At 44.4% G+C, this 21,513-nt stretch overlaps 7 protein-coding genes across 14 annotated transcripts; 4 read left to right on the top strand and 3 right to left on the bottom strand.

The window, feature by feature from the left end:
* Positions 1 to 609: 609 nt before the first annotated feature.
* Positions 610 to 9,424, top strand: Pak3. Of its 3 annotated transcripts, none has more exons than NM_001275709.1 (2): positions 610 to 3,464; positions 7,297 to 9,424. In NM_001275709.1, exon 1 carries the CDS (start codon positions 1,521 to 1,523, stop codon positions 3,270 to 3,272), a length of 1,752 nt encoding a protein of 583 aa, NP_001262638.1. In that variant the 5' UTR covers positions 610 to 1,520; the 3' UTR covers positions 3,273 to 3,464; positions 7,297 to 9,424. The 3 variants fall into 2 exon arrangements, with proteins under 3 accessions (NP_001262638.1, NP_732141.2, NP_650545.2); NM_142288.4 differs by having other exon boundaries at positions 7,297 to 7,685.
* Positions 9,421 to 11,224, bottom strand: CG14882 (uncharacterized protein). 2 transcript variants are annotated; one of them, NM_001275708.1, is made up of 2 exons: positions 11,054 to 11,224; positions 9,421 to 11,003 (listed from the first exon to the last, which is right to left on the bottom strand). In NM_001275708.1, the coding sequence occupies exons 1-2, from the start codon at positions 11,141 to 11,143 to the stop codon at positions 9,729 to 9,731; spliced, it is 1,365 nt and encodes a 454-aa protein (NP_001262637.1). In that variant the 5' UTR covers positions 11,144 to 11,224; the 3' UTR covers positions 9,421 to 9,728. The 2 variants fall into 2 exon arrangements, with proteins under 2 accessions (NP_001262637.1, NP_650544.1); NM_142287.2 differs by having other exon boundaries at positions 9,627 to 11,003; positions 11,054 to 11,187.
* Positions 11,225 to 11,423: 199 nt separating this feature from the next.
* On the top strand, positions 11,424 to 12,588 carry Ttc1 (Tetratricopeptide repeat domain 1). 2 transcript variants are annotated; one of them, NM_001275707.1, is made up of 2 exons: positions 11,424 to 12,028; positions 12,083 to 12,588. In NM_001275707.1, the coding sequence occupies exons 1-2, from the start codon at positions 11,514 to 11,516 to the stop codon at positions 12,357 to 12,359; spliced, it is 792 nt and encodes a 263-aa protein (NP_001262636.1). In that variant the 5' UTR covers positions 11,424 to 11,513; the 3' UTR covers positions 12,360 to 12,588. The 2 variants fall into 2 exon arrangements, with proteins under 2 accessions (NP_001262636.1, NP_650543.1); NM_142286.3 differs by having other exon boundaries at positions 12,083 to 12,425.
* A 181-nt stretch (positions 12,589 to 12,769) lies between these two features.
* Positions 12,770 to 17,551, top strand: ema (endosomal maturation defective). 3 transcript variants are annotated; one of them, NM_142285.2, is made up of 11 exons: positions 12,770 to 13,218; positions 13,272 to 13,411; positions 13,475 to 13,623; positions 13,681 to 13,823; positions 13,880 to 13,966; positions 14,028 to 14,818; positions 15,074 to 15,190; positions 15,258 to 15,719; positions 15,781 to 16,366; positions 16,432 to 16,638; positions 17,093 to 17,551. In NM_142285.2, exons 1-11 carry the CDS (start codon positions 13,013 to 13,015, stop codon positions 17,406 to 17,408), a joined length of 3,204 nt encoding a protein of 1,067 aa, NP_650542.1. In that variant the 5' UTR covers positions 12,770 to 13,012; the 3' UTR covers positions 17,409 to 17,551. The 3 variants fall into 3 exon arrangements, with proteins under 3 accessions (NP_650542.1, NP_001262635.1, NP_001034058.1); NM_001275706.1 differs by lacking the exon at positions 15,074 to 15,190; NM_001038969.2 differs by lacking the exon at positions 16,432 to 16,638.
* Positions 17,552 to 17,833: 282 nt separating this feature from the next.
* mRpS33 (mitochondrial ribosomal protein S33) lies at positions 17,834 to 18,386 on the top strand. Its single transcript, NM_079656.4, has 2 exons — positions 17,834 to 18,070; positions 18,133 to 18,386. The coding sequence occupies exons 1-2, from the start codon at positions 17,951 to 17,953 to the stop codon at positions 18,352 to 18,354; spliced, it is 342 nt and encodes a 113-aa protein (NP_524380.1). The 5' UTR covers positions 17,834 to 17,950; the 3' UTR covers positions 18,355 to 18,386.
* On the bottom strand, positions 18,365 to 19,532 carry CG14881 (uncharacterized protein). Of its 2 annotated transcripts, NM_169718.3 has the most exons (4): positions 19,358 to 19,532; positions 19,130 to 19,297; positions 18,864 to 19,075; positions 18,365 to 18,775 (listed from the first exon to the last, which is right to left on the bottom strand). In NM_169718.3, exons 1-4 carry the CDS (start codon positions 19,464 to 19,466, stop codon positions 18,404 to 18,406), a joined length of 861 nt encoding a protein of 286 aa, NP_732137.1. In that variant the 5' UTR covers positions 19,467 to 19,532; the 3' UTR covers positions 18,365 to 18,403. The 2 variants fall into 2 exon arrangements, with proteins under 2 accessions (NP_732137.1, NP_650541.1); NM_142284.4 differs by having other exon boundaries at positions 18,365 to 19,075.
* Positions 19,533 to 19,690: 158 nt separating this feature from the next.
* Positions 19,691 to 21,433, bottom strand: Fntb (Farnesyl transferase beta subunit). The gene is made up of 4 exons (NM_142283.4): positions 21,250 to 21,433; positions 20,937 to 21,193; positions 20,203 to 20,874; positions 19,691 to 20,146 (listed from the first exon to the last, which is right to left on the bottom strand). The coding sequence occupies exons 1-4, from the start codon at positions 21,346 to 21,348 to the stop codon at positions 19,915 to 19,917; spliced, it is 1,260 nt and encodes a 419-aa protein (NP_650540.1). The 5' UTR covers positions 21,349 to 21,433; the 3' UTR covers positions 19,691 to 19,914.
* Between the last annotated feature and the right edge of the window lie 80 nt (positions 21,434 to 21,513).

Genomic DNA, 21,513 nt, shown 5'->3' with positions numbered 1-21,513 from the left:
CCATTGTCGCTTGGGTTTTTTTGTTGCCTATCTGCCAGATTCTCTGATTTTATTACTGTTTACAGCGGTGACGATGGCAATGAACTTCCGCAAGAGCATCGGGGAAATGCAGAAATGGTTAAACCATTTTGATAAAAAAAGGTAGTTTTTATCTTTTTAAAAAATCGATTCTTATGGGAAGATCAGAAGATATATATATATAGATATCACAAGATCACAAGATATGAGGTTTAAAATACCCAAATATAAATGAATGTAAGATGGATGTTTAAATGTTCTTTTATTTAACTGAGTTCTATTAATTACCGGATTCGGATTTTTGAAGAATTGGAAACCTATATATACTAAAACTAGTTGAGGGTCTATAAATACTTAAAATTATAAGAAACTTTTGTTAGTCAATACTAAAAGGCATTTATCCAGTAGCATGGCCGTTTAGAATAATATTTATATTATTTTATAAAAAATTATTTGTAATATTTTTAAAGTGTTCCGACTCAAAATTGTTGGAAAAAATACTGAACCACTTGACCAGCATCGATAGTCCTATAAAAGTGTCGATGTTTCGATAAAAGGCCACACAGTGGAATACTCGCCCAACTTAGCTGCGGTCACACTTAGTCTGCAATTTTCAAGAATTACACACGCGCGGATGTTTTTCGGTTCATCCTAAGAAACATAAAATTGCAACGCAAAGAGCAGCTTAAAATCGCGAATTAACCTTTAGGCTTAATAGTAAAAATAAAGAGTGTACATCGTACACAATTCGCATTTGTCGGCACAATTGGTGCGAGTGCGACAACAATAGCAGGCCGAGTGCAGCAGTGCGATTGCAGCAAAGCGAAGGGAAAAACCAAAGAAGTTATTAATTTCGGAGTGTTGCTCTGAAAGCGGCTTAGATATACCCAAATCAACAATATACTTCCGTATAGTTATGGAAGCCTGGAAGGGCTAACAAAAAACTATACGGGAAGGCAGTTTTCGGCCCGCGTAAGAACAGCAACAACAACAGACACTGGAAGAACAAGACTGCGACGGCCACTCCTTTTGTGTCCGACTTCGAGATGTGTGCGTGTTCGTGTCCGCGTCCGCCTTTGTGTGTTGAGCAATTGAAAACTGGTGATTGCTGAATAAATTAAGGTAGCTAAATTAATAATTAGCAAAGCGAGTGGGGCCAATAAAAAGTGAAAATCTTCTGCGTTTTCGTAAAGCGAAAGAAACTACAGCTACAGTTAGAGATAAGAAGAGCTCTCGCACACATACACAAAGCGCAGGCCGAACGAGCGAGTGTGCGTGCTTGTGCATGTGTTTATGACTCACGGCTGGTTCAGTGAGAGAGAGAAAGAGAGCGAGAGTGGTGGCTTGAGTAACAGTAACATTAACAATACCGAACGCGAAACAACAACAAATCTGCCGAGCGTTTAGAATTTCCCAAGTCGAGCGTTACTAAACGCATTGAAGAAAATCCCCCCCACCCACACACACTCTTATACAATAAAGAGAGAGAAAGCCGCTGGAAAATGAGCTTCACCAAGTGGTTCAAGAAGAAGGGCGGAGATGGGGGATCGATCTCAGAGATCGGTGCACCCACAAACTTCCAACGGCACTTCCATGTCTCGCGCAACCAGGAAACCGGCGACCTGGAGGGGCTTCCAGCTCCATGGGTGCGCCTAATGAACTCACAGATCACTCGCGATGAGCAGGACAAGAATCCAGATGCTGCCTACCATGCCGTTAAGTACTACAACTATTCGATTAAGAAGAAAGAGAACGAGGTCTTCAAGCCCTTCATCACCGAAGATGTGATCCACGAGGAGTCCAAGGAGATAGAAAACTATGTCAACTACAAAAACAAGCACAAGTCTCAGGATCCCGAAAAGTCCGACGACGATGGCAGTTCGACGGCCACGGAGACGGAAAGTAGCAGCGGTTGTGGCTCCTCGGCAGGTAATAGTAACAGCAGCAGCATCAACGACAGCAGCCAGCAGTCGACGGTGCCGCTGGACGCCCTAGAGGAGGTGTTCAAGGAGCTCAAGACCAATCTGGAGCACCGCGAAACGCTGAAGGCCGCACCGCAAGAGCCTCCACCAGTACCGCCCAAGAAATCGCCCCACACCATACCGCCCAAACCGCAAATCAAGCCCAAACCTCGTGTCACACAGAAGTTCTCACGCACTTCGGATATACGTCGAGATGAGGACTCCGACAACCAGCACAAGATCAACACAGACACAATCATCATCAAGCCAGCCGTAGGGGCCCAGGATGCTGGAGCGGATGATAATCCCGACGAGACGATACTGCGCCGCTCCAAGGAGAAGAGGGCCCAGAAAACCGATGCCGAAATCTACGTTGAGCTGCGGGCAATTTGCAATTCAGATGACCCAAGGGAACGCTACAAGACCACCCAGGAGGTGGGCAAGGGAGCTTCTGGCATAGTTTTCATAGCCGCCGATTTGCAGAACGAATCGCAGGTGGCCGTCAAGACCATCGATATGAAGAACCAGTCCTCGAAGGATCTCATACTCACAGAAATCCGAGTGCTCAAGGACTTCAACCACAAGAATCTGGTAAACTTTCTGGATGCCTACCTTCTGGAGCCCGAGGACCAACTGTGGGTAGTCATGGAGTACATGGATGGCGGCCCATTGACTGACGTCGTTACCGAGACTGTGATGAAGGAGCGCCAGATTGCCTGCGTCTGCCGCGAGACACTCTACGCTATTAGTTTTCTGCACGCTAAGGGCATTATCCACCGGGACATCAAGTCAGACAACGTGCTGCTGGGCATGGATGGCAGTGTTAAGGTGACGGACTTTGGGTTCTGCGCCAACATCGAGGGCGATGAGAAGCGCCAGACAATGGTGGGAACGCCGTACTGGATGGCGCCCGAAGTGGTCACGCGCAAGAAGTACGGCAAGAAGGTGGACATCTGGTCTATCGGCATCATGGCCATCGAGATGATCGAAGGCCAGCCACCCTACCTATACGAGACTCCACTCCGCGCCCTCTACCTGATCGCCGCCAACGGTCGGCCGGATATCAAGAGCTGGGATAAGCTGAGTCCCAACCTTCAAGACTTTCTCGATCGCTGTCTCCAGGTGGAGGTGGACCGAAGGGCCACCGCCGACGAGTTGCTCAGCCATCCGTTCCTCAACGACTGCAGCGAGGTCAAGGCCCTCGTGCCCAACATCAAGGCGGCCAAGAAGGTGCTCCGACGCAACGTATAGTTGCTATGCAATCACCGGACGGCCAGGCTGCTCTACGCGTGATCGGAAGCGGAATCGGGTTCGGGTTCGGGATCTGCCCCGTGTGTATAATGAGTTTTCAATGTAAATTTGTTTTGTGTGGACGAAACCGGAACTGGAACTGGAATAGAATGCTGACCGTAGTCTTTGTAGTATGTACAACCGTAGAAATGGCGAAAGCAGGACTAGGACCCGGCAACTCCCCTTCGAAAACAGGTAAGTCCCAGGTAGCCCATTTGGCCAAGCTCATTATTCAAGCGAAACGATATCCATTTCAACGGAAACCTTTTCGCAATCGCACATGTGGAAACAGAGGCTGTCGGTTTATTGTCCGATGGGTTAGTTTCTCTTTGCTGTCTAAATTTTGTCAAAGACCTAGACCCAAAACAGCGATAGTTGCCTATCTTGGGACTTTTAATCAGTAACTCACTTCGGTTCGAACAACAGATTAAATTCGATCAAGGTTGCGAAGTGCACGAGGCTTTTGTCTCTGATTAATTTTATTTCTTGTATACCTGGGAAAGGGAATCTTTAACGCGGTCAATTGCTTGCAACGCCCTATAGAGCAAATATGTTATGGTGCCAAGACAGCTTAATATGATTTAGAAAGTCATCCATCAGAGAAATGGACTGGGACCAGTGGGGTTGGATTTAATCCAAAAATGATTCACTTCTACAAACAGTTATACTTAAAACTCATGTTTTATTCAACAAATATTTAATTTTCTTCGTTTCATATGATTCAAACATGATTTGAAAAAACCAGATGATGATAACTTAATGCGTTATTATAAAAGACACATTTTTTAGTTTTCTGGTATAGCAAAAATATTATTATTTCCTGAATTAAAAAAATTCTTTGCCATTTCCATGAACATCTCTCCGTAATAATGAAGTTTGGGATTTTCCTACATGAGAGCACACACCGTTACTTGGCTAGCGCTGCAATTGTTTATGTCTCATTCGTTTGGACACCTATTACGTATAGGGTTTTTGCACAAACCATTCCATTGAAAACCGACAATGGACAAAAAAGCAAGTAAAAGAAAGAAGCCGCTCCGGCAGTAACAACAAACAACAACTGAGTACGCAATTTAACACGCTCGTTCGCATTTCCTGTTTGGAATATCGCTTTGTCTGGCCAAAAAATATTCATACATCATAATAAAGAAAACTTTAATTCAGGCACACAGACAGCGAAAACACCTACGCGCAGCGAAATGCATTTGTATTGGCCTTATCAGGCGCGTACAACATGCTGTATAAGTGCTATTGTAATTCCCCCAGCTGTAGAGAAACCGGAGGGGAATTTATCAAATTCTTAGAACAATTTTCGTCCATTTCCAATGTGATAAGCAAAGCTAAAAAATAGATCGTGAAAGTTCTACGAGAGAGTGCGAGAAAGAGAGTGCTAGAGAGGGGGTGGCGAGAGAGCGAAAGTGGAGTCAAAGTCAAACTGAGTGTGTGTAACACAAAGAATGAGAGTGTGTATAATTGATTCTGATGGCGGTTCTTCGGCCTCTTCCTCTCTCTCTCACTCTTCTTTAGTTCTTCTGCATCTTTGGTCGCCCTCCCACTTACTCAACTTAATTGCTTCTGTGGCAGGAGCAAACGAGAGGGGGGATGGCGACGTCGCGACTCGGCTGCGCTATTTTTACTCTCTCCCACTCCCACTTTGGCTTGCATCTTCCCCTGCATTGTGATGCACTGGCTCTGCATTTTCCAGGGGCGGATCTGGAGGCTAGTTTTTCAGTAGGTTTAAATATTTTAATGTGGTGACAACTGAGAGTATAATTAAAAGATACTTTCAGAAGCTAAGTTTAATTACCAAAACATTAGGGGAATATTCCTTGCAAACCACAACTAGATCCGCCCCTGGTTTCTTCTCCAACTTCTACCGGATCTCTAGGCTCTCTATTTGTTTATATTACTGGCGCATACTTTTGCTTTCCGTTTTGCGGGAGAGTGAGGGAGAGATAGCGATGGTTCTTCTCACTTGCGGATATTGAAATCTTTAATTCTGCAAGTACTGGAAGCAGGGAGAAAGGAGGGATACGCTCAGGAATTTGCGCAAAAACTAAAACATTCTCTTCGTTTTCCATTCTGGCTTCTGGGCGTGGAACCTCGATCTTGGGGCAAAGTACAGCTGGCTACACTGAACAAATACTTGCTTAACCTGTGAATAATCCCTGATAAAAATACTTATGAGTATCTGCAAAATATGCTTATTTAGCACATCAAATAACTATTTATTGTACCTTAGCGTTGAAAGTATGTTTCCACTGTTATCTATTCCACATTAATAGACAAAGTAATGGTTTTTCTCTGTGCATCCAGTTGTGCGTTAGTGAGTGAAAGGGCCTCATGAATCCCCAGAGTCGTTTGAAAATGGTCTAGCGACGCCCCGAGACCCAGAAATAATGACTAAACCACTCACATATAGTTCGATTTCGAACGGCGCCGTCGAATGATAATTTCACCTTGCTCGAAAGGTTTTTCGGCTGTTTCCCTGCGTGTGTGAGTAAGTGTTTCGTTTACTGAACTGAACCACACACACAAGTTGTTGTTTGGTAGCTATGCGGAATTTTAGATGATTCATTCATTACTTTGCGCCAGCGACTTATTTTTCCCATCGACCGCTAAGGGGGGATGATTTAGTAAACGACCCCACCACCCCCCGCGCTGATCATGCAAACCAACAATGCAAAAGTTGTGTATTATAATGAATCCGATCCGAATCCACTGGCTTTAGTAGCATTTGCCAACGAATGTTTTGTCAGAGTCTCCAATGCCTGCGACATACTCATCCACTCACACACACGTACTCGGTGCAAGTACACTCGCAATAAAATTATATATATTTTTGCGGAGCCACTCACTCAGTGGATTGCAATGTAATGTTCGCAGGCAATGGTACACGATCTACACGTGAACTTCTTTTGACCCTCTTTGCATCTGGAACACGCTCTTATTAGCTCGACAAGACAACTGACAACAGCAAGAGATTGTTGTATCACTGTTACTGAAAATATTTTTTATTTTATAATATGAAATTTCTAATACCTAAAATGTATTTTTGATCTGGGCATTAAGATTTTCTCATCTCTGGTTTCGTTAAAGGAAAATTGTGGGGAAAACTGAAAAAGCTCGACAGTCCGTGTTTCATTGAAATCGAAGCGTGACTTTGGAGCGGGTGCCGCTTCACATGCTGATAAATATAACCAATTATTGTGCTGATAATTGACGTGCTCCGCTCTCACATGGCATAACAATAGTTCTTTTCAGCAACAGAGATATCTGGGCGGGGAAGGCGGTCGAACAAAACGGGCGAATGACGCCAAAAGATTATGCAGATGCCCCCCAAATATAACACATCCAAAGGGGCGCCATAAAATGGGATTGATAATGCATTATTATTAATAATGTGCAGTTCACCTGGCCTCGAACCCCCTTACCCAAGGTCCTTTCACCTGTCGTGAGTGTAGCGATCTATTTTTAACGACTTCTTTGGCCAGCTATCAGCTGGTTATATCAAATGCGGTGATAAGGGGCCCGCCGATAAGGAAAAAGTTGTTTGATTAGCTCATTTGACTTACGCTTCCCGAACAAATTGTGTGCTCGACCTCATATTAAAAACATGGCATTTAACAATATCAAAACCATGAGCTTAACTTGCTAGTATTCACTTATATAAATGCAAATTAATGATGTTACATGAATTCATTTTGTGGGACTTATATTTATATATTCCCAACTGCAAGAACCACTTTAATGTGTTAAATTAACATACTTTGTATTCGTGGCACATTTTAGTGCAAGCATCGAAGTCTGTAATTTTCAAGTCCATTTATATATTTCAGTGCACATAATTGTACATTCTTGGGCCCATAAACGAATTTCAGGGTGATGACAATTATTAGAGGTCGATGTGTTAATTATTCGCTATCCCGTTCCCTGTTTGCCCCTTTGCTCTTCTGTAGTGCAGTAAACCGAGCTGAATACCTAACAACAATAAGTAATCATAGGATTTTATCTCTTCTTTTTGCAGCACGAGTCAGCGAGGACAGAGAGATGAGCAGGGGCCGAAAAACTCGAAGGAAACCGTCGCCAAACCGTGGATCCATATCGCATCGCTCGAGCAGTTCATCGATGGCAGGGGGGCGGGGTTATCGCTTAGATTAGATTGTCCTATGGCAAATTAGCTTACTTCAACAACGCACACAAACACGCACATATGATATACATAGATACTGTATTATTAAATGTAGGGACATAAGTTTGATTACTCTTTATATACCCGTATATATACATAATTGTGATTTAAGCGATTTTATCAAATCAGCATTATGCGACTCTTTATAAAATTCGTCGTAGTCAGTAAGTGCAAACGAACCCTAACAGAGAACATGCAATACTTGTTGTACATTACCAAAAAACAAAAAAAAAAAATCAAAACAAAACGAAGGCGATAGATATAGCAAGTCGAAATGAGTGTAACAAGTGCCATTAGGACTAGAGCTAGCAGCAGCAAGCGACACACAGCAAGATTATCTCCACAATTTATGCATTTCCCATAGAATACAGATATCGATGCAACAGATAACTAATTAGAGCCAGCTAGACAGAGCTTGTATGTATATTAGCTGATATTCGCAGTGTGGACGGGATTGAGGGATAAATGTTCGATATTCCATTTTAATTAGTACAAACGTAAGACTAACCAAACGCCACAAAAGAACAGATTAAAGTAGATTCCCTTGTTCCTTCCTTGGAGATATTTGCCATACGCACAAAGAAAATTGTAATTCTATACAAGCCCCTATCACAATAGAGATGTTATTTAACGCCGTAATGTGTGTGTCAAAGCTAAAGTGAAATATTGAAATATTGTCCCTAGAAAGACTATATAGATCATATAGAAGTGGTATACGTACACTAAACCTACTCCCAACGGGAATCATAAGCAATGCCAATTGCCGAAGAGAATATATTGAAGAAGGTTTAAACTACCTATTTTTCCATTATCCTCTCAGTTCGATATTTTATGCTATTTCCCACCACCACAAGTTCTATTCGAAAAGTATATCTGTGGGCTAGTCGCCAGACTACAGATATTTTACGAAAACACAACGAAGGCGAATGAAAAAAGGAGTGCATTCAAGGATCTTTCGCCAGCCGGTGTTAGCTTTTTTATCTGTTATATATACACTTACCGATAGGGATTATATTTTACTTGCAATTTTGATATTAATAGGGAAAATGGATTGCTGCTGCTGCAGATCGGTTCATAGTTAAATTTTATATACGAAATGAAATCCCAATATTTGGCCTACAATTATGCATTCATAATTTTTAAAGAGCTTAATTATTAATCGAAAATATACTTGATTTTCTTAGTTTAGCTTAAATGAGTATTAGGCAAGGCAACGAACGGATAGTATTTTGGGGCAGTAGAAACGGGGTTAGATTGCCTTTTTGGAAACCGAAACATACCCGACATTACATATTCGCAAACGCATTTAAGACGAACGCAAAATTTGCAATTAAAAACGTAAATGTAAAATGGAACTTAAGTCTTGAAACCAAACAAAGAACAACATAAAGTAGCATAATTTTTTATACGCAACTTTTATTGCAAATGTAAAGGGACGAATAGGAGAAAGAAGAAGCTGACATCAATTTTGATCGATTCGTAATTATATTAGTATACACTAAAAGAATTGGCTCTATTTCAATTAAACTTAAACGTAGATAAAATACAAAATGCATATTATTGTGCAAGGTCAAAACGACTTGCCAAAATAAACGTAAACAGTATAATAAATAAAAAGATCTAGATATTTAGAGAAGCGGAGAAACAATAACGATACATTAGCGCTTTACCAATCGGTTAAATTCAAAGAGCAAACCCTACTATACGTTTTATGTTTTATGTGTGCACGTTTAATTTGCTTGAAACCTAAGTCGTAATCTATATTCTACCATTATTTAGATATATTTTGCAATTTACCACTTAAGTCAATTTTATACACAGACCCAAATCCATTTAGTACACGTAGTCGTCCCCATCCACTTCGATCATTGAAGATGGCCCTCACAATTGTATGTATTTAGTTTACCTTGCACTGTAATTTTTATTTTGTGTTGTTAAATATATCGTTATTTACTTATTCGACCAAAGCTTTCTGTTTTATAATTATTTACATTGAGGCTGCAGTTAAAATAATAGCAATTGATTTACAAACATCTGAGTGCAAATACTTGCATACATTAGCTACTCAAATGAGCAGTGGAAGTGGTTCCTTTGCTACACTTATTTTCAATTATGAAAATAAACGACCTTAACCGTACGTAAAAACAACAAACACACTAAAAATTCAAATTTTCTGTAAGAGTTACAAACGACTAATATATTAAGGTATTTATTTATAGGGCTTAATTAATGAAGCTTTTATTTTGACTGCACCTAAGACTTGTCCATTACAGCCAAACATCCTCGCGGTATTTGTCCTGCTTCCTCAGTTTTTTTAACAGCTGCGAAGCTTCTTCTTCAGTGAGATGCATAGCCTTCTGCAAGCAACGACTTAAAACACCTGCAATGGACTGCGAAATCTTGGCGCCATCGGCACAAATGTACAACACAGTCTCTGACTTCATCAGGAACTCGACCAGATCCTCACAGTCCTCCTCCAACATATGTTGCACGTAGCTGGGGGATTCGCCTCGCGAGTAACACATCCGTAGGCGCTCGAGCAACGAAGATTCCTGCCACTCCATTAGTTTTTCACGCTTAAGAACTGCTTCTGGGGTCTTGGCACCAATGTAGAGCCAGGATTGCCCGCTTGGCTGTTGCGGCTGCTGTTTTATAAGCTCTTCCTTGTGGGCTAAGAATCCAAGAAAAGGCGCCAGACCTGTGCCAACAGCAATAAGTATTTGGTTTCTGCCCACATCCCGCTCTGTGTAACGGAATAGGTTGCTCATTCGTGGGTAGATAACTACTTTTTTGGAATGCTCCGGACTGCTTTGCTGTGCAGCCGCCTCCAACATGCTGGTTGTGACTCCAGGTTTGAGGCTGAGCAGCGAGTAGATAACGCGAAGTTCGCGATTACTAGCCTCCAAGGGACTGTTGGCAATGGAGTACGGTCGCGGCAGCAGCCGTGGCAAGTGCTCTGCCAGGAATGCCAGTGGTGGCCTGCAGTTGACGCACACTTCAAGAATGTCTATGAAAAGCAGGCCTTGCTCTAATATCAGCGATTGGTAGTACTCGGTGGCCTGTTTAGAGGACAGACAGGACAGGAAACAACGCTCTTTGTCATCGCTTGTAAATCCGGCCAGGGCGCTGAGGAGCTGCTTCTGCGGAACAAAATTAAGGGAGAGGCAGTGGGTAAGGATCTCCCGGGGAGTAGTAGTTGCTGGAATGTGGGCGGGTAGCTTAGCATTCTTATTGGCGCAGTTGAACACCAACTTTAAGTGGCAAGTGGTGTCGGCCTGGTCTAACAGTTCCAGCCGATGGAGCAGACTTTCCACTTGTTCGAGTTTATTAGCAGGCAAAATTCCAATGGTATCCCCGGGCTGGTAATCGAACGTGGACTCCAGAGTCAGCTCCACCACGCGTTTTGTCTCTGTAGCCTTATCAGCAGACACGAGCACCTTGCTCTCCTTTATCTCCACTGAACTTGGCTGGAAATCAGGGCGGGCGAATGGGAACTTTAAAATATCGCAGCATTTAAGTTGGCCGCATGTTTCGGTGGGTCTCTACAAAGATAGGCTTGAAAAGGCTATTCTCACGGTAGCTCCTAACTCACCTGCTCTTCGTCCGTGAAACACAACTCCAGATTACCGACCAGCGGCTTGGCGGGGATGTATTCACTCAATTTATAAGCTCCTAAGTCCATTTTTCCCGTATTTACCAATTCGCATGGGCAGCAGTCAAATCGTTAACAAGCGGTAGTGTTGGAAAGAGTTTATTTACAGCTTCCCTTATCAAGGGAAGCTGTAAAAGATTAAATGTTTATTTTAAATTGGTCTTCATCTTTGCCAAATACAACATTAAGGATTATCCTTAAATTATTTGTTTTAAAAATTATCTGTACCTAACATTTCTTAGCTTGGGAAGGTACCTAATCAGAAACCTACCTTTGTCAACACTGTACGACATCGGTGTTATCGATATGCACAGTTATCGTTAGCATGAGGAGCTTTATTTGTTGCTGAACAACAAACCGAAATCTCCAGTAAATTCGGTAAGGATCAATTTTAAAAAGAATGGCAGGCAACGCCAACAGTGACGACGAATTCCATGATGCGATCGGGGAGGAGATAACCGAAAAAGAGGCCACCAGCACGCGGCAGAGCGAAAAGGACGTGGATGAGATCGTGGAGAAGCAAAACCAGCTGGCGTTGGATGACGAAGCGGAACAGGGCGCGGCTGGTGGAGATTCCATCGCGACACCAACGACAGTGGACTCTGAGCTAACCATTGAGGAGTTGCGCGAACGGGAGAAGGATCTCAGCCCAGAGCAGCTGACAGCTAACAAAGAAAAGGCCGATAAGCTGAAAGTTGAGGGCAACGAGTTGTTCAAAAATGACGACGCCGAAGGCGCCGCCAAGACCTACACAGAAGCCTTAGACATTTGCCCCTCGGCCAGCTCCAAGGAGCGAGCAGTTCTCTACGGAAACAGGGCTGCTGCCAAGATTAAGCTGGAGGCCAACAAAGCGGCCATCGACGACTGCACAAAGGCTATAGAACTGTGGCCGGAGTATGTGAGGGTGCTTTTAAGGTCTTTATTTTAATATCTCCCTTAAAATTTCTAAAGTCTAATTACATCTTACAGGCGCGCCAAGCTCTATGAGCAAGAAGACAAGCCCGACGAGGCTCTGGAGGACTACAAAAAAGTTACTGAGATCGATCCCGGTCAGCAGGAGGCTCGCGAGGCTCAGATTCGGCTGCCGCCAATTATAAACGAGCGCAACGAGAAGCTCAAAAACGAGATGATGTCCAGCTTAAAGGACCTGGGCAACATGATACTCAAACCGTTCGGACTGTCTACACAGAATTTCCAAATGCAACAGGATCCCAACACGGGCTCGTATTCCATCAACTTTAAATAAAAACCTAGCTAGCTAATGCTCTGCAGATCAACAAATAAAGCCGTATTCGTGGATGATGTGTAAAATAATAGTCAAACTGTAGCAAAACGTATCAAATTCAGTTCTCGTACATTTTCACCTCTGTAGAATATGCAAATGTGAACCCATTTTCATAACAAACGGTACCAAAAAAATCCATTAATTATATTTAATGTAAAATGCATGGTGTGATATGCTATTAATATATGAGGTTTGTTCCAAATTTTACTGTCTGGTTTTACAAAATTCAAACGGTTCTTTTGAGAGGTTTTTAAAAGTCGTGAACCAGTCGCAGTTCTCATGCAATCACAACAAAATAGCCACTTGTCATCTCTGTTACTTCGATACCGATAACCATAAATATGGGCGGAAGCAACAGCTGACTGTGACACTTGTGTTCCCCGTGAAGAAGAAGAGCAATTTGTTGGAAAAAATCGCCATTCGCAAATTACAATATTAGATTCGTGCAATCGCAGGCATTAGGTGCCCCCTTATTGTGGGCCAACCCAGTGGCGTGACCGTGAGCAGTAGTGCATGCAAAGATCCAAGAGAACAGCGCTCCCGCACTCCTCCTTACCCTGATATGAGAGCAGTCAGGCGGATCGTGGCCAGTTGATTCCATCCTAGTTGCCAACATGTTCCGGAGTCGCAGCTGGTTTGGCGGACCCTGGGGTGGGCGGCCCAAAAACCGCTTGTCGCTGGAGCACCTTAAGTACCTGTACAGCATTCTGGAGAAGAACACCACCGTGTCGGAAAGTAATCGTGGCCTGCTGGTGGAGTCGCTGCGCTGCATCGCAGAGATCCTGATTTGGGGCGACCAGCATGACTCGCTGGTGTTTGAGTGAGTATTAAGCATCTCAATGTAATAAACCTTAATCTAATTATTTGCAACAGCTTCTTCTTGGAGAAGAATATGCTATCGTATTTCCTGCACATAATGCGACAAAAGAGTGGAGGCTCGAGTTTCGTCTGCGTGCAGCTCCTTCAGACTCTCAACATCCTCTTTGAGAACATACGCAACGAGACGTCCCTGTGTAAGTACAATTTTCAACAGTTTCTATAATACAGTAGACGTAATCATTCCTATGACGTTGCAGATTATCTGTTGAGCAACAACCATGTAAATTCTATCATGGTGCACAAGTTTGACTTCTCCGACGAGGATGTGATGGGCTATTATATACTTTTTTTAAAGACGCTAAGTCTAAAGTTAAACACTCACACAATACACTTCTTTTACAATGAGGTTTGCATTGCCTAAAACACATATTTACATCCATTTAATGTGACATATTCCTTACAGCACACAAATGACTTTCCCTTGTATACAGAGGCTATTAAGTTCTTTAATCATCCCGAGTCAATGGTGAGAATTGCAGTGCGCACCATTTCCTTAAATGTCTACAAGGTTCAAAATCCAAGCATGTTGCGTTTTATTCGAGACAAGTACGACCTTTGCCTTCAGTCCCATGAGCTCCATTAAACTATTTTTTTCTCCCTAGAACGGCTGCTCCATATTTCAGTAATCTGGTCTGGTTTATCGGCAAACACATTCTTGAACTAGACACTTGTGTTCGCACAGATATAGAGTAAGAGTTATTGTAATATAGTCCCTCGTTTTATAGTATTGATTTCTTAATTCATCCGCAGCCATCAATCGAATCAAAAGCTGTCCAATTTGGTTGCCGAGCATCTGGATCATTTGCATTATTTGAGTGACATTCTTCTACTGGAAATCAAGGATCTGAACGCGGTGTTAACCGAGCACTTGCTGCATAAGCTATTCGTGCCTCTGTACATATTCTCACTTACACCAGCTCCGCCCCCGCCCTCACTGGCAGTGGTTACCCAGAATCTAGCTGCTGTGCTTAATCGCAATGTGGACATCGACATACAGGAGATGCACAATCCGCGAGTGAGCTCCATCGTGGCCCTTTTCCTGCTCTCATTGGTCTTCCTGGTGGTTTCGCATGCCCCTCTGGTGCACGCTCTGGCCTGGGTTATCCTCAATGGTGACCACAGCGTTTTTAAGGAGGGTGCAGCCGAGATTCTTAATTCATACGTTGAGCACCGCGAGGTGGTTGTGCCTGGCTTCGGCGAGCCCGACGAGAGTCTCGAACAGGCCTTGGATACAGTCACCGGTCAGTCCAGCTCGTCCAGCTATGCCCTTAGCGAGGACAGTGGCGTGGAGTCCTCATCCCCAGCCACCACAGAACTGGACTCTCAAGCAGATGCGGTTGAAGCGGAGCAGATTAAACTGCGCAACATAACTGACGAGGAAAAGCAGCTGCTGCAGAAGTCATCTTCCTCAACGAAGGCTGACTTTGCTGAGATGGCCAAACCGTTTTTAGACACGGTCCTGCATGCTTTGGACTGCACCGAAAACGATTACCTTGCCCTGCTGTCGCTGTGCCTCATATATGCTATGTCGCACAATAGAGGTAATATTCATGGATATTTCCCTTAACTCAATTTGACGTTTTTTTTGGCTAATGTTGTGTAACTTTCCATTGCTCTGATCACCCCATTTTTGCTTCATTCTAATTGCTTTCTTTGTGTGTAATGAAAATGTCACATTCTGGTACATGTCCCAATCCGTTCAGATGGTATGTAACTCGTCCACTGCCCGTACTAATCAATCGTATGCATCTATCATAGTCTCCTTAATAAATATCTTTATGTACCTTTCCATATAGGCATCAAGAATGAGTGGTTCGAGCAGGTTCTTGCAAAATCAACCCGTGGCGCCTTCAGTTATAAGACAGCCTTGATTGAGCATCTGTTAAACATCATCACCCAGTCCAGTCAGCCATGTATGTACAACTGTTCGAACTCCGGTTATCATTAGCTCTTTAATAATTCCATTTGAATTCCCTAAAGCGTCCCGCATTCGGTTGATTACCGTGGAGATTGCCTTGGAGTTACTGGTCACTTTCACCCGTCCCAGCTCGGATGATTCGCGCTGCATAACCGCCGCACAACAGGATCTGCTCTTCAGCGCCCGCAATCAGTCGATGGTGGTGATCCGTAACTTCTACAAGTCGGAGGACATCTTCCTAGACCTGTTCGAAGACGAATACAACGAGATGCGAAAGGCGCAACTGAACGTGGAATTCCTGTGCATGGACTCCACCATTCTACTGCCTCCCACGGGAACGCCACTTACTGGAATCAACTTTACGCGACGACTTCCCTGCGGGGAGGTGGAAAAGGCACGCCGAGCCATTCGCGTTTACTTCCTGCTGCGTCGCACGTGCCAAAAGTTTTTGAATGAGAAGGAATCGCTATTGCCGCTTACAAATGTAGTCAATCTGGTTCAGGTGGAGAACGTACTCGATCTGAGTAAGTATACTCCTCCTACGATGATGTATGTATATATTAAGGCTAACCATTATCCATCTAGACAATAGTGATCTAATAGCCTGCACCGTTGTGGCCAAGGACAGCAGCAAGCAAAGACGCTTTCTGGTCATTGACGCATTGCAGCTAATTCTCGTCGAGCCGGATGCAAAGCTGCTTGGCTGGGGCGTGGCAAAGTTCGTTGGCTTTCTGCAGGACGTAGAGGTGCAGGGTGATAAGGATGACTCGCGCTGCTTGCACATCACCGTGCACCGGGGCGGAGTCACTCACAACCGCACTCCGTTGCTCTCGGCTAAGTTCCTGTTCGACGATCACATCCGTTGCATGGCTGCCAAGCAGAGGTTGACAAAGGGTCGTAGCAAGGCGCGACAAAAGAAGATGTACCAGATTGCGCAACTCATCGAGATTCCTGGACAGATGGACTCTCCCGTCTACGCTGTTGGTGGCACAATGGTCGCATCCAGTAGCGGCGGAAGTGGTAACAGCAGTGGCAGCAGTTCGCGCAGTAGTCACCACCGTCCCATGTTCTCCACGGCCAATCGAGTGCCGGGATTTGCAGCGGTGCTGCGTGGAAGCAATAGCGCTGGGGTTAGTCGAACCCAGATGGCCCCGAATCGATCCATCGAAGGGTAAGTTCACGTCGGTGTGTCCTCATGTTCCTCATTTCCATCCTCATCTGTGCGTCTTCCCGCAGAATTAGAAATGAAAGCGCTGGCCGCTCCCGACGCCGCAGTCCCAGCTCAACTTCGGGCTCGAATCTTAGGGCCGATCACTCGGATCGGGAGCGATCGCCCAGTGTTAGCATGGGCAGCCACAGCTCCTCGCAGTCTCGGGAAAACTCCCAGCCCAGAAGTACTGGAAATCGGTCGCGGGAGAGCAGCCCTAGAATGCCCAGGCCGCGGTAACAATGAAACATTTTCGTTAGCTCTGTAGTCTTAGAATGGTTTCTGTTATAATTGAGATTTGTAAAGTATTGCAGTATTCTAAACTAGTCTTTCTATTTTTTTTAATTGGATTACGCCCAAGACATCAAAAAGTTTATTTTATAATTTATCGAGCTGTTTACATGATTCTCGAAATTTGCTACATTTTTGGCTCCTTGGCCAAAAAAAAATCTTTAAGATTGACTAAGTTTGCTTGTAATACCACCTTGTATAATTATGTATAAAGATATCGTTTGTCCTATATTTTTATATTTATTTGCATATTATTTTGACAAATAAACAAAGAATAGCATGCCTTTAAGCCCTCCAGTTTTATCTGTCCTCGTTATTCTATGTGTTTGTTAATTATAAAATTTACTAATTTTCACCTAATCGAGTTATAAATAAATGTGTAATATTTTTTCATTCTAGGTCGGAGGAGATTCCTCTCGAGGACTTCCAGCACTCACGGAACAACAGTCCGCACTCTCGGGGAAACCCCTCGCCTGCCTCCCGCTCACACACACCCATCCGCGTGCTCCACTACGATCAGCTGTCCGGTCATAGCGGCTCACCACGTGAAGCGTCCCTGGGGGGAACTAACGCCCTGCTAAGCCAGTTAAATGGGCTGAACCGTGAAGTGCTCCCAACGCAGAGCTCCGAGGAGACTTCTTTTATTGGGAGCGACGGAAACGAGGCCACTGGCGGATCGGAGGGCAGGCGACGGGGGGCCATAGAGACGGTTTAAGATAGACTAGAAGTTTTAGTATTACATTGGAAGCAGCCTTATGCTTAGATTGTTGCTAAAATTTTGTTATTCCAGTTGACTAATAAGGTGGTACATACTCTAATTCCTTTTCATTTTAAATAAAAACTAATTTGACGAATTTGAGCTCAAGTCTATATATATATTAGTAAAGAAGTATGTTTTTTGAACCTTCGATAATGGAAGCCACAAATTATTGTTCTAAAATGTGGGTTTCTTATATTTCGCATATGTTCATTTTTATAACAAGGTTTTACTTTTAATTTTACTGAATTGTCTATAGACGCCAGTGCTGTTTTGTAGTCAGTTTTCAAGTAAATGTTCTATAATAATCTTTAAAATAACGGTCAATACAGGTTTAAAATTTGAGGAATGTCCCTATTGTCGGCCTTTTGTGTGAATGCCAACTGCACTTGGAAATCAGCTGTCGCTTGTTTTTGTTTCGTGACATAACCGCAATTTACTAAAACTTAGAAACTTAACTTAAATTATTTCATGAAAAGCATAGCAAACTAATATTAACTATGTCCCACAAGTACACGGAGCTGATTAAGGTCGGCACGCAGTATGCTCGCCGGATGAACTACCTCTCAAATCGCATTTTCGGCGAAGTGGCTCGCACCACAAACGAGAAGTCCATGAAGGTATGTTCTCGAAATAAATTTATTAATTAAAATGTAAACATGTTTTATCCGACCTTCCCCAGGTGGTTCGCATGTTCTCGGAGGAACCAATTCACAAACGGGACTACGTGATCAACTGGTATCCGCGGCACGTGGAGACGCACTTGCTGATGAAGAACCTTCGCGACTACGGACTGTTCCGCGATGAGCACCAGGACTTCAAGGAGGAGATGAAGCGTCTGCGCAAGCTGCGCGGCAAGGCGCCTCCCAAGAAGGGCGAGGGCAAGCGGGCCTCAAAGAAGTAGTAAAATAAATATTCTAACATCCACTTTTATTGAACCAAAGCTAGTCTTTTTAGTTGCGAGTCAGCAACTTGGCGCTGCCGGCGAACACCACCTCGTCGTTCTGCCTTATATCGTACTCCACGGTGGAAATCTTGCGAGATTGTAGCAGACGTACGGTCACCACGGTGTCGGTCTCAATACGACAGGGTTTCAGAAACTTGAAATTCTGCTCTAGAACCACGGTGCCCGGACCAGGGAGCTGGGTACCCATTATACCAGCCACCACCGCGTTGAGCAGGGCTCCATGGACGCGGCGCTCCTCGGTGGGCGTTTCCAGACTATGGATGTAGTTGTGGTCGCCGGTGAACTGGGCAAACTGCTCCAAATCGCTTTGGGAAAACCGCTTAACCACTTGCACCTGCTTCACTGCTTTGCTGCTCAGCTGTCGGAACGTTTGGGGAAGCCTTTTGCAGCTGGACAACCTCTGTGCGTGTTGCGAAATCTTGCAGCAGCAACTGACAAAGTTTAACGATGCGTTCATCGTGGGCCTTGACCCGCCACTCTTGCACCGTCCTTAGCACCGCAGGGCTCAGAAGTAAATCCCGTTCAGTCCGTTCACCAAATTCCAGTAATTGGTAAAAGAGCGCCAGGCTGTGAAGTACTATTTCCGGGTGATCAGTGCGCACAAAGAGGCCGGTTAGCAGTTTTAGCTGCTCTCTGATAAATTTGGCAGCCGTTTTGTCTGCAATAAGAATATGATGAACAAGGTTGGTTTGAAAATCAAATGTTTGCTTACCCAGGCAAAGGTTACACAATGCCGCAATTCCGTGCACTTTTAATAGCTGATCCTGTGTCTCCAGCGATGCCACAAATACATCCAAGGCGTCCGCCTCCAGGAGATGCGACCAGTTGATGGGATCGTATGCAAAATTGGCCAAATTAGCAGTCACCTGCTGCTGGGCCTCTAATAATGAAAATCAAAAATGAATTCACACCGGCAAAATGACGTGAATAAAAACCTTACCGATGTTGGTTGTCGTATAATACTCATCGACCAGGTGACCAATGTACTCCCGGCGGTCAATGCCCTGGGCAGGCGTCCTCCTCTTCAATGTCCTGTGGCTGGAGAACATAAAAAGGATGCGAAGGCAAAGCTGCGATTTGAAATCAGTCCCAAAATGCCATTCACAACGCAAACTATTCATGTTTTACCATTCACATATAAACGTGCTGAAATACATTGGGGGCAAAATAATAGCTTTCGGATTCAAAGCCACATTTATAAAAGTTATTTGTTTCATCTCATTTTTTTTTATAATGAGCAATTGGGTTGTTGTACAAAATCACACATGAATTTATTTGAAAACATAATAATTTTATTTCGAAATAATATATGACATAAATATTTTTTAGAAAACGTTAAACATTTTAATCAATTCCTTTTCCAATAAGTACATTTATACAAGAAGCGAAAAATACAATATTTCAAAGATTAATTTATTAAACCAAGTTTAGTTCTTTAAAGGTAAACCACCAGCAAAACGTCCTCATTACGCAGGCTCCTCCTCCTGACCTGAAGCCTTAACTCTCCTCCTTGCTGGGACTGTCTTTCCCCAAGAACTCTGTGTCATTGGAATTGCTGAAGTGGCTCCTGGCAGCTGCAACTGACTTTGGTGGGATGTTGAACAGTGGGTGGGTAGGCAGTAGCTCGTTAATGGTGTCGCCCAGGACCTGGGGGCTGCTGGCGCACTCCGAGTGCTGGGCAATGGAAACGCCACTAAGAGTATAGCATGTGTGGTAGAGATCCTGCGGTCTGAAAATATGGGTTTTACATTAAAAAACATCACAATGTTGGCATTAATCCCTTACTTTCCGGGTTTGTCGATAAGCCCGCCGCTCTGCTTTTGGCAGCAGAGCAGGATGTACTCCTGCAGGGCCTCCACATCGAAAAGGGTGTGCTCCATTTGCTTATCGACGCCGGATAGCGTTGCCTGCGTAATGGGAATGGTGGCTCCCACCCAGAAGGAGTAGCAGCCATCAACCAGTTTGTTGGTCCTCCCTTGGAAGCCGCCTTCGTAGGTCATCTGACGGCGCAGTGTCCATTTGAGCAAAGCCTGCCTGTCGCACTTATCAGCCTCGTTGAGCAGCGCCAGGCCCGCGATTCCGCAGAAGGTGTAGCCACCATGGGCCTCCAGACCAGGGGCTCCTCCAAATCCTCCCTCGTATGTCTGACACTGGGCTATCCAGTCGCCAGTGCCGGCAAATAGCTCCTTGATCACTGGCTCGGGAAGATTTAGCAGCTTTGCGCAGGAGATTGCGCAGTAGGCGCCACGCACATCCGTCTCACCATCCACGTGGAGCCGGAAGGAGCCGTCTGAGTCACGTACACTGAACAGGAACTGGACCAAAGTCGGTCGGTCTATGGCACGGTACGCCTGCTCGCTTCCGATGATGCACAGACTGTTCACTGCTGCATAGGTGGGCGCCAGATGGGCATACTGTCCAGGTCCTCCTCCAAAACCCCCAGTCGGCGAACGGCAGCTATGAAAGAGTGATTGGAGCATTAAGGATGCCTATTAGAGAAATATCCTTCAAAGACGCACTTGCTTAGAAACTGGACCACGTGGTTCAATGTCTGGTCGTCGAAGTTAAAGCTAAGTAGCTGGGCCGCCTGCAGGATCCAGTAAACGCACCACGCGCGACTGCTGTCCAGGCACTCGTAATTGGACGGCAGCCGCCTCAGCATCGCGTCCAGGTAGTACTGGTGCTCCAGCCGGAAGATCTGGGTGAGGCGCGGGTCGGTGAACATTATCTGCTCGAAGCGGTCGAAGCATTTCTCCACCGAACTCTCCGTCTTTTGCTGCAAGTATTCATCGGCTCTTATCTTTTCCTGGGCGACATTCGGGGATTACTCACTTGCTCGCGGGATGTGGTGGTGGACACCTTCTCGTCGTCGAAGATGTAGCTTTTCAGGCGCTGGAAGTTGCGGAACATCAGCTCCTCCTCGGTTCCCATTTCTACTCCGAGCCGGTTAAATTAAATTAAATAAACTAAAAAGATTTGCCGAGCAGGAATTTTAAGCGAATGGTTTTTGTTTGTGTGATGTAAATTCAACTTGCAACACTGCTTTTTATTTGATTAGGGTATTCCCTATACAAAAACTCGATTTATTTTCCTTTG

The sequence above is a fragment of the Drosophila melanogaster genome, chromosome 3R (genome assembly GCF_000001215.4).
Source record: "Drosophila melanogaster chromosome 3R".
NCBI lineage: Eukaryota > Metazoa > Arthropoda > Insecta > Diptera > Drosophilidae > Drosophila > Drosophila melanogaster.
This window is presented reverse-complemented; position numbering and strand designations above follow the sequence as displayed.